This window comes from Citrus clementina, unplaced genomic scaffold, assembly GCF_000493195.1.
Source record: "Citrus clementina cultivar Clemenules unplaced genomic scaffold, Citrus_clementina_v1.0 scaffold_3, whole genome shotgun sequence".
Lineage (NCBI taxonomy): Eukaryota > Viridiplantae > Streptophyta > Magnoliopsida > Sapindales > Rutaceae > Citrus > Citrus x clementina.
In genome coordinates, this window is record NW_006262339.1 from 31,636,841 (window position 1) to 31,647,175 (window position 10,335).

The 10,335-nt window shown below is 31.7% G+C and overlaps 3 protein-coding genes across 5 annotated transcripts; 1 reads left to right on the forward strand and 2 right to left on the reverse strand.

Annotated features, from left to right (window-relative positions):
• Positions 1-2,643: 2,643 nt before the first annotated feature.
• Positions 2,644-6,519, forward strand: LOC18049945 (gamma-glutamyl hydrolase 2). Of its 3 annotated transcripts, none has more exons than XM_006442341.2 (11): positions 2,644-3,128; positions 3,246-3,332; positions 3,534-3,623; positions 3,961-4,055; positions 4,366-4,426; positions 4,853-4,942; positions 5,081-5,143; positions 5,535-5,623; positions 6,070-6,162; positions 6,258-6,324; positions 6,443-6,519. In XM_006442341.2, the coding sequence occupies exons 1-10, from the start codon at positions 2,688-2,690 to the stop codon at positions 6,289-6,291; spliced, it is 1,143 nt and encodes a 380-aa protein (XP_006442404.1). In that variant the 5' UTR covers positions 2,644-2,687; the 3' UTR covers positions 6,292-6,324; positions 6,443-6,519. The 3 variants fall into 3 exon arrangements, with proteins under 3 accessions (XP_006442404.1, XP_024044028.1, XP_006442407.1); XM_024188260.1 differs by having other exon boundaries at positions 6,447-6,519; XM_006442344.2 differs by having other exon boundaries at positions 6,258-6,486.
• An 88-nt stretch (positions 6,520-6,607) lies between these two features.
• On the reverse strand, positions 6,608-7,702 carry LOC18049947 (receptor-like protein 9DC3). The gene is made up of 2 exons (XM_024188261.1): positions 6,860-7,702; positions 6,608-6,821 (listed from the first exon to the last, which is right to left on the reverse strand). The coding sequence occupies exon 1, from the start codon at positions 7,690-7,692 to the stop codon at positions 7,090-7,092; it is 603 nt and encodes a 200-aa protein (XP_024044029.1). The 5' UTR covers positions 7,693-7,702; the 3' UTR covers positions 6,608-6,821; positions 6,860-7,089.
• A 2-nt stretch (positions 7,703-7,704) lies between these two features.
• LOC112099862 (receptor-like protein Cf-9 homolog) lies at positions 7,705-9,741 on the reverse strand. Its single transcript, XM_024187367.1, has 2 exons — positions 9,486-9,741; positions 7,705-8,405 (listed from the first exon to the last, which is right to left on the reverse strand). Exons 1-2 carry the CDS (start codon positions 9,739-9,741, stop codon positions 7,705-7,707), a joined length of 957 nt encoding a protein of 318 aa, XP_024043135.1.
• Between the last annotated feature and the right edge of the window lie 594 nt (positions 9,742-10,335).

Consider the following 10,335-nt stretch of genomic DNA (forward strand, 5'->3'; position numbering starts at 1 on the left):
GATTCTTCGGGCTGTTCGGTCCTCTAATATTTGTTTTTCAATGTGATATATGTTCAGCGGACATTTTTCAACGCCATGTATTGTGAAATACAAAAGCGGAGCTCACTTTATAGTAATAAATTATAAAATTTATGGTTATGTTAGAATAGATTTATTATTCTTCGGGCTGTTCGGTCCTCTAATAATAGAGTATGAATCTCATCTATACACATAAAGTAATAAATAATAAAAAATTTATTATAATTTTAATTATATAATTATAATTATAATTATAAATAAATATTTTATCATAGTGAAATTTCAACATAATCGAACCCAATTACAAAACAAGTTTAGCATGTTTTGGTTATTCCACAAAATAAATTATAAAATAATTTCTGAAACAAATTCCAGACATTTCTCAACATGTAATAATTGTACTTTTATCTACTTTTTTCTTGGTCCCACCTACTTTTTCCTCTATCATCTCCTTAGCGTTTCTCTTTCTACTTTCTCTGATATCTCTTTGCCATTATTCATCTTTCGTCCTCATATCTCATTCTCTTAACCAACTTTTCGGATTTTCTTTTCTAATTTTTCATTCTTTTTTTAATATTATCTTTTAGGTTCATCTGACACTCTCTCATAAAGAGAATCAAGCCTCAATTCCAAGTTAAATTTTCTCATCACTCCCTCTTTTTTCTGTTTTGCGTGTATTATTTCTATGTTTTTTTAAACTCTCTTTGTATTTCTTTTCAATCCTTAAAAGTCTTAATGGGAAATATATGAATGCAAGAGGAATTCACAAGGTCTAAATGAACTGAATGATATGTTTCTTAATAGAGATATTATCAAATATTCACTAAAATTTTTTTTACATATCGATTTATCTTTAATATTTTTTTGATAAATATATTTTACCGTCTAATATTTTTGTTATTATCATTTCACTAAAATTTTAACAATGTTAAAAATTTATTGAAATCACATTAGTATTTAAGAAATTTTAAAATGACATTATTTTCCCATTGTTATAGTTCTTTTTCAAATTTTGATTTTCTTTTCTAAACATCCGATTTAGGGTCTTTTTTTATTTTCCTTATTTTATTTAGTAAAATTTTATTATATTGAAATATTCCCATAATAGAATTTTAAGTTTTCTAAGAAAGTGATAGTAATTAATTTTTTTTTTGCATCCGTAAACAAACTAATTTATGATTTTTTTTTCACTTGTACAAACAAATTTCACCATATTAGCCCAATTATAATTAAATCAATTAAATATAGTAATATAAATTATATGAATTATTTTGGGGGTTTAATTATAATTGAGCTTAACATGACAAAATTTATTTGTACAAGTGAAAATAATATCATGAACTATTTTGTTTATAGATACATAAAACTTTTCAATTACCGTTAGTCTATTAAAAAAATCTAGAATTCTATTTTGGAATACTTTAATATAATAAAATTCTAATAACTGAAATAAAAAAAAACCAAAAATAGCTCATAAATCAGATGTGTAGGGAAAAAGATAAAAGTTTGTAAAAGAATTAAGAAAATAAAAAAATAACTTCAGCTTGAAATTTCTAAAGTACTTTTGTAATCTCAGCAAATGTTAAGATTTTAGTGGTAAAATTATAACAGTCAAAACATTTGGTTACAAGATATAATTGTCAAAAAACTTTTACGGTGAATTGATAAATCATAAAATTTCTAGTGAGTATTTAGTAATATCCCTTATTAATAAGTACAGCTCTTTAATTAGTATTCTCCTATTAAAAGTAGTTTCATTTTTTTTTATTCAAACAAATATTATTATATATGATAGGACTTCACTGTGGCTTGTGGTGTGATTATACATGTAATACATGAATAGATAATTATTTTTTTCAAAACATGCATGCGTTCTAATTTTTTTTGTAATTATTTAAAAGTTTAATTTTTAATTAAGGAGTTCAAACCAATTAATCTTATATTAATTTTGTTATATTAACATTTTAACTACAATTATAGTTTTATTGTTTAGTAAAAATTATTTATGAAAATAGTGCTATCAAATATATATCTATTATATGTTAAAAAAAACGTAATCATTATTATACAAATTCAAATCTTGAGTGAATTATAATAGTTTATTAATTTTTTATGGTCAAGTGAATTGTATATAAATCGATCATTATATTTATTATGAATCTATTAGACTTTAAACATAACAGATATAGTCATTTCTTATAAAATTTTGTTCAACCTTACGTGAAAAAGCATTTATCATCATAAATTTAATAAAGAAAAGACAAAGCTAAAATAAAAAATATTTTTTTTTAAATTTCATAGAACTGGCTAAAAATTTCTAAGGTACTACTCACTTGTGTTAATAGCAGTAGACGAAAAATTAAATTGGTTAAATGTATTGGCCATTTCAGTAAATCTATGAATGCAAATTTTTTTTTTGTTTTTTTTTTTAATGTAAGTAGTGAAAATGGATTAAAAATATGGCAAACACTAACTTACAGCTGCTGTGAAGCACACACAAAATGACAAAATTATGCGTGAACAGTAATAAATGATGGGTCCCGCATAATTTGTGTGTGCTGTAACTTACAGCCGGCTGTAAGTTAGCAGCTCCCTAAAAATATTTTATCACATGGTTCACACGTCTGACCATTTTGGTGCGCTGTGCAAGCTCGTCACTCTATGTCTCTATGAAGCTACCGGCACAGCAGCTCTTTTACCCATCTATCCTCAACTACGTTTGCTTTACACCAAGTATTTTTCCCAAAATGCCCTCGTCTCCCACCAGGCGGAAGCCGCGGAACTGCCTATGGATTCCGATTCTCCTGTGCCTATTCAACGAACTTTCTTTCGCTGAAGCCGAGTCATCGACGATTCTTCTACCGAGTCAACAGCACAATGCTGACTCAGTGAGTACTACCTTCTCTGCTCATTGTCCTGCTCCCGATCCGAGTTTGAATTACCGGCCGGTAATCGGTATTCTAAGTCATCCGGGCGACGGCGCTTCGGGGAGGCTGAGTAACGCCACCAACGCGTCTTATATCGCCGCGTCGTACGTGAAGTTCGTTGAATCAGGAGGCGCTCGTGTCATCCCTCTCATTTTCAATGAACCTGAAGAGATTCTTTTTGAGGTAAATGAAAAAATAATTATATAATTTAATGTTTTGTCTTCTTAAATTTGTTATTAATTGTCGTTAATTAGTTGAGTTAATCTGTTGCGTTATGTTGTATTGTGTTGCGTGTTGCAGAAGCTTGAATTGGTGAACGGTATACTGTATCCTGGCGGTTGGGCTAAAAACGGTTTGTACTACGATATTGTTGAAAAAATTTTCAAGGTAAATTATATTAAATGTTGTTATATTTATTAGAGAGTAATGCATGATTTATGTGGCAGAAGCATGAATGTGTACATTTTTTCAAGTGTGCAGAAGCATGCGTGTTAGCATTTTTGTGTCAAGCACGTTAATGGTGTATTTTCTTATGTGTCTTGAAATTTCGTACTTAGTACAAGCTTCTTATTTTCTCCGATTTTGCAGAAAATTTTAGAGAAGAATGATGCGGGCGATCATTTTCCAGTATATGCCATTTGCTTAGGCTTTGAACTTTTATCAATGATCGTTAGCGAGGTAATTTCTCACCCTTAACCCGTTTTGATTTTCTGGTTGGTTGGCATAGCTTTCCAATTTTGTGTCTGATTAACTTGTGCTCATTTTAGCCTTGAAACATGTTTTGTTCGTCTCTTGATTAATATCCTGCTGTTCAATTTCAATTTGGATTTTGTATGCATATTAGTGTGTGTGCTTCTTATGGCTTTACTGTATGCTTTTAGTTTGTCTCTTGCGTTAGAAAAATGTCTTTTACTGCTTACAACTATTATAATATGATGGTACTCTTTCCGGCAATGCTGATTGCTTTTGCTGTTCATTATTTTTATTTTTACTTTTTTCTCTTCCTCAACAATAGGACAGAAACATTCTGGAAACATTTGATGGAGCAAATCAGGCATCTACCCTCCAATTTGTCAAAAACATTAATATTGAAGGAACATTGTTCCAAAGGTACATAGTTTTCATTGGTCTTTAATTGATTTTAATGTTGTTACAATTAATGATGCTAGGAGCCTCTTCACATCTAACTTTCTGAGCATGCTTACCATTTTTTGATTTTCAAACACTTTGACTCAATATTGATAATGAACCCGTACACAAGATTCAAAAGTTTCTGGACAGTCTTGTCATGAGTAGGAAAAAGATTCCAAGCTGTCTTTAACATTTTTTGCAGCTTAATCCAGATTGTTTTATTTTCTTCTGGTAATAAGCTTCCAGAATGACATGATTTCGCAACGTGATAGTCGTGCGCATTTTGCAGATTTCCCCCGGAGCTGCTTAAGAAGTTGAGTACGGATTGCCTGGTTATGCAAAACCACCATGTAAGAAAATTGTGCTTCATGTATGGTTAACTTGCTTTTCATTTGTGTACCTAGATTCAATTTCTTAAAAATATGTTAAACTTTATGTTCTAAAACAACCATCTTTTTATTGTTAGATTCAATTCTCAGTTTTAATTTCCCTCATCTTCTGTAATAATGCTAGTCACTCATGAATATCTAGCTCAATGGAAGTGTTGGGTCTAATAAGCGGGCTTTTTTGGTAATCCTGCTTTGTCGTGAGCCTCTTTGATTCATGGAAGAATTCCATTGATATGGACTTCTTGTACAATTGATTCCTTAGATCAGTGCACTTCAATTTTGGGAGACAATGGACTCTAAAAATGTTTAGATTTATTAAATTATTACGGATGATTGAGTAAATAATTTGGTTGATCTGAAATTTTATGTGTTGTACCATTACAACAGTATGGCATTTCACCTGAAAGAATGCAAGCAAACCAGGAGCTAGCTAAGTTTTTTAAGATCTTGACAACAAGCATGGATGAATATAATAAGGTGCAAAAGTAAATATTCCTTTGTTGAATTTATTTTATATATAAACACAGACTCAGGATATATGCCTGAATGCTTGATATTTTAATGGCAATTTATCCAGTGTTATCAATTCTAACTTCTGTTATTAATGATTATCAGGTCTATGTCTCGACAGTGCAAGCTTATAACTATCCTGTGACCGCCTTCCAATGGCATCCAGAGGTATTAACTTCAATGCTCTTAACAGTGATTTTAGCTGCACCTCATTTACAAAATCGATAAGCTTAATATGGCAGACTGATCTGGTTAATCAAACCTTTTGAGCAACATTTGTGTGCTAAACTCTAGATGTTTGTGATGTTGTGGACAAGCTGTCTGGCAACACTATTTACTTCTCTCAAGATTATTTGATTTCAGGCCAAGCTACATTTTTTTATTTGGTATTCATGTCAAGTGTTACATCTTTCTGGTCAAGCTCTGTTTCTGTGTGGTTCTATGAGAAAATATTTTTTTGTATTCATCGTGTTTCTCCAAGTCAGGTATTTCCTAAACAAATTTCTTAGTAATGCAACTGATTCTGTTTAGAGGAAAAGACTGACCAAATATGCTGCAGAAAAATGCTTTTGAATGGGGGCCAAAAGCAATTCCACACACAGAGGATGCCATTCGGGTGACTCAACAAGCTGCAAACTTTTTTATAAGGTCAGTTCTTGTTACCTGCATGATTGTTTATGTTACGAATTTCATTGTTAAGCAAGTGCTGGAATTTCATTGATAGTTCTTCTATTATTTTCTTTTCTTAATGCCATATTTTATTAATATATATGAAGGAAAAATAGAAATAAATAATAATATATTGTCATTCGCTTTGGTTATTTAATAATCTTGTCTTGTTAACAAATACCATTAGCATACTTACATATATGGACAATTGAATATGCAAACGAATTTATAGTAAATTACATTAATAGTTGTGTTCATATCACTTTGATGACCAAAACTGATTAGGAACACCACGTGGTTAATTATGGGGTTATCTGTTCAGTAAAAGAAATTCAAATTAGGCCTCTACTTTTGAATGTACTCAAACAGTAAAATAATTAAAGAGACTGAGGCTAATAATATCAAACTCTACATCTTTGCTGCAGCGAGGCTAGGAAGTCATCAAACAGGCCACCTGCTCGAAAAGTACTTGACAACCTCATTTACAATTACAGTCCCACCTACTGCGGGAAGGCTGGGTAAGCCAATAGTGTCTTTTCTCAGCACTAGTTCAACATCCATATTCCACGTGAATTTCTTGACTTGATTGTTATGTATATTGTCTTCACTGCAGGAAGGGATACGATGAGGTTTACATCTTTACCTAACTTCGATCAGTAATTCTGAGAAGGTTGCCAGTTGTAAGTTGTTGGAAATATAGCAAGTGATGTTATTGTAACAAACTATGTTATTGTTGTAACGAACTTTGCTGTATCGTATGAAGCTTATCTTGGGTTTGTTTTTATACCTTCCTGTCAGACAGTTTGCAGATAGTTACATCAAATGCCAACAGTTTCATGTTATTCCCATCCAAATAACAATGAGATACTTTGACATGTCATGGAAGAAGATGGATTCATCAAGGAACTAAGTATTACAAAATCAGAAGACTATGTCTACTTCATCAAGAAAAAGTTGCTTTAACTCAGTTGGATTGAGGACCAACGCTTCCAAATGTATTGTTTGAAGTGTCAAGAATTGTGAGAGATGTCAAAATGAAACTAGTTTGGACAAACGGGAGATTTCAAATGGAAGCTAACCATCGAATTAGGGAGAAGGCTGAAACCTGAAGACATTTGAGAGTAATCAAAGCTGTTGAAATTCAGGGATTAATCGACTAACTTCATTTCATTTAAACCTTGACATATTAATCGACTAACTTCATTTCATTTAAACCTTGACATAAAATTTACTGTTAACAACTAGAGCGTGTAACTTGATGAGAGTAGGATGCTTGAAGTTCGTAATGGAGGATGATGAAAACAGAGAAACCCAGGAGGAACAGAGTCTCTCCGACATATTTTTTAAAGAAGCATGCATTTCCAAGATATCAATTTGTAACTTGCACTACACTTTTGACAAAATTATAGAATGGCTTTGTACTACTTGCATTTGCCTACACTGAATTAATTTCGTCTGCCTTCAAGTTTCTTATTCTGTCTTCTCACCTTTCTATGGTTTTTTCCATCAACTATGCCCATAATCCATTGAGGGTTTCCAGTGGAAAGTAAAATGTATCCCAAGATCATTCCAAACACAGTTCCGCATACGTAACCCATCAACACAACTTTCCAACCAAATCCAGTTTCAGACTCTGAATCATCTTCTAACACCGAGGATGATTGCGGCGGCTCATCATTGCTGCAATTTTTCGACAGTGGAAATCCGCATAATCCCAAGTTTCCACCATACGAATCACTCGAAAAGGTAGCAAATTGGTTGCCTTCAGGTATACGTCCCTCGAGTTTGTTTCGCGAAAGGTTCAGAACTGCCAGAAATGTCAGTCTTGTTAACTCCCTTGGAATTACCCCATCAAGCACGTTCGAAGAGAGGTCTAAGGACTCTAGATCCGTCAAATCTCCCAATGATGAAGGGATGTTGCCTGATAGAATGTTTTGAGAAAGATTCAGGAGCCGGAGTGAATGAAGCTTCCCCATTAGTTCAGGAATTTCTCCGTGAAAGCTGTTCTTTGAAAGATCAATGGTAGTGAAAATAGTAAGAATCTTCATTAGTTTCACCTCCTACCGCTTTATTATCAGCGTCACAGAATCTTCATAGTAAGTTTTCCCCATGTACTTCGACTTGTTTTCATCTGCTACTTCACCAATATCCGTCATGGCTTTCATATTTTTAAAGAACATTGCTGGAAGAGAGCCAGTAAAGTTGTTGTTCGAGAGATCAAGGATTCTCAACTTAGAGAAATAATAATCAGCCTCATAATCCCTTAAATGACCGTAAAACTTATTCGAACGTAGAATAAGAACCTGAAGCTCCCGAAGTGTTCCTAGCCAATGTGGGAACGTATCCTTCATCTTGTTGTTGCCGAGATCAAGAACTTGAAGATTAGCACAATTGAGCAAAGATCTTGGGACTGAACCTACAAGTTCATTGCCATTGAAGTTAAGAGTCGTCAAATTATTGCCCTTTGGAAATGTTTCAGGAATTGTGCCATGGAATCTATTCTTCCTCAAATCCAACACTCGCAGACTTTTGCTAAAGTTTCCAATGCACTCTGGAATGGTGCCACTCAAGCTGTTGTTAGATAGATCAAGAATTTCAATGGTGCTTGTGTTGCAGATCAAACGAGGTATCTCTCCAATGAACTTATTGTTTGAGATAAAAAAGACTCTCATATTAGATGATGGAATTGGAACCGGTCCTTGAAGCAAGTTGGACCGAAGGTCAAGATATTCAAGATTCTTCCATGGAAGTTTCTTATTGCCTACAAAACAAATTTTCGGATGATTGATAAAATATGCGCAGTTAATTGACTAAGCTATATAATACTGATGCCGACTGCCCACTGCCCAAAATATTGCAAACTATTAGAGAAATCGATTGATCCAAAAACTTAAAGCTGATAGGTAAAGACCCAACAATCGTATAAAAGATAAATGTTTAAATAAAGAATATCAAGTGAAAAAAAAATTTTACAATGACTGAAAATATGTCCGTATCCATAATGGCGGATCTAAAAAAATAATTTACCGGGGGCTAAATTAGATAATAATAAAATATAAAAAATTAAAATTTTGAATATATAAAATATTTATAATTAGTCTCTACGCATTTTTATATTTTAAAAATGTTATGCAATAGACTTATTATCAATATTATTAAATTTATTGTTTCTTATATAGACAACCAAATTATCACTTATCTCATCTGATTCCAAAGATTATCATTCATGAGTTTTATTACTGAAAATGTTCGTTCTACTATTATTATATAAATTAGAAGAATTAACTATATTTTTAGAATATAAAATATTTTGAGTAGTGGGCTATCATTATTTTTAATTAAAATATATATTTTTATATTTTTTTAAAGTCAAAGTTTAAATTTTATGGGTTTTACATTTTATAGTGATTATTTTAATAAATTTAATGGGGTTAATTAAAAAATTAAAAAAAAATCTTTTATTTTTAATTTTTTTTTTTGGCCAGTGGGGGCTCAAGCCCCCACTAGTCATGTGCTGCATCCGCCTCTGCGTATCCAGATGGTTATATTCTATTGGTTTCAGATTATAAAAAATAACAAAAAGCTCATAATTCACACAAAAGTTTGAAAACTGAAAATTTTATATAGCTGGACCTACATATGCTCTATAGACTTCAATTCAAATATGAATTCTGGGCTTCAAAGTTAATGAAACAAGAAATAAATAAAATCTCAAAATAATCAACTAACTAGCGGAATGAAACAAGCCGAATGATCCCTTCAAAATACTATTACTAAAAGCTCAAATTAAACAAACGAAACTCTTAAAAGAATGAAGGAAATAAGAAACTATATATTTTACCTAACAACTTTGGCCCATCAGACGCTTCAAATTCAGCAGCAGATGCATAATCTTTGAGCGTATTTCTCGGGTGGCTCTGAAGACCGTGGACAACACAAGTGCTTCCGGCAAGTAATTCGAGAAACAGAAGAACATAAACAAAAGAACTAATACTACTCATGGCTGCTTTCACTGCTGTGCAGGTAACAATATTCTTTTGTTCACGTGTGCACTGTATCAAGCACTCTGAAATGCTCTCCATAACTCGTTTGCCCATTATCTTGACTGTCTTTACTTATACGCGCTGGCGGATCTAGACAAATAAATTGGGGGTTTAATTAAAAAAAATATTTAATTTGGAGTGCTCCACCTAAATATTCATTTGAACACGTTTTAAGTTCTAATGACTCAAATTTCATTATTTTTTTAAAAAATTTAAATAATAATTATAATAAATTATTTATTTTATATGCATGAAAGTATTCTTTTTTCTAAATAGTTTCCACAACATATTTTAAAAAATAAAATAATATAGCTATAGGAATTTGAATCAAGACTCCAAAACCATAATAACACTCTTACTACTAAACTATAAATTTTTTGTTATAAAAAAATATATTTAATTTTTTAAAAAAAGACTTAAGATACATTTTTAAAAAAATCAATAGCCCAGAGGCCAGAAGGCTTGAGTCTTGGCTGGGTCCGCCGATGCTTATACGGCATGATTCATGAATAAAATTTCCACTCAACTCACAAGGAAAAGTCACCATGACCTATTGCTTTGTTTCATGACTTTCAATGAGAGATTTTTGAAGTTTCAATTTTCTAAATTCTAATATTCTAAATACCAAAAAAAAAAAAAAAAAAATCT

What these genes read in the sequence shown, in the direction of transcription:
- LOC112099862 (XM_024187367.1), bottom strand. Translation starts at nt 9,741, where the DNA reads ATGGGCAAACGAGTTATGGAGAGCATTTCAGAGTGCTTGATACAGTGC. An exon ending in TGATGGGCCAAAGTTGTTAG is followed by an intron (nt 8,406 to 9,485) that starts GTAAAATATATA and finishes TTTGTTTTGTAG; the next exon opens with GCAATAAGAAACTTCCATGG.
- LOC18049947 (XM_024188261.1), bottom strand. Translation starts at nt 7,692, where the DNA reads ATGAAGATTCTTACTATTTTCACTACCATTGATCTTTCAAAGAACAGC.
- LOC18049945 (XM_006442341.2), top strand. Translation starts at nt 2,688, where the DNA reads ATGAAGCTACCGGCACAGCAGCTCTTTTACCCATCTATCCTCAACTAC. An exon ending in TTGTTGAAAAAATTTTCAAG is followed by an intron (nt 3,333 to 3,533) that starts GTAAATTATATT and finishes CCGATTTTGCAG; the next exon opens with AAAATTTTAGAGAAGAATGA. An exon ending in GAAGGAACATTGTTCCAAAG is followed by an intron (nt 4,056 to 4,365) that starts GTACATAGTTTT and finishes CGCATTTTGCAG; the next exon opens with ATTTCCCCCGGAGCTGCTTA.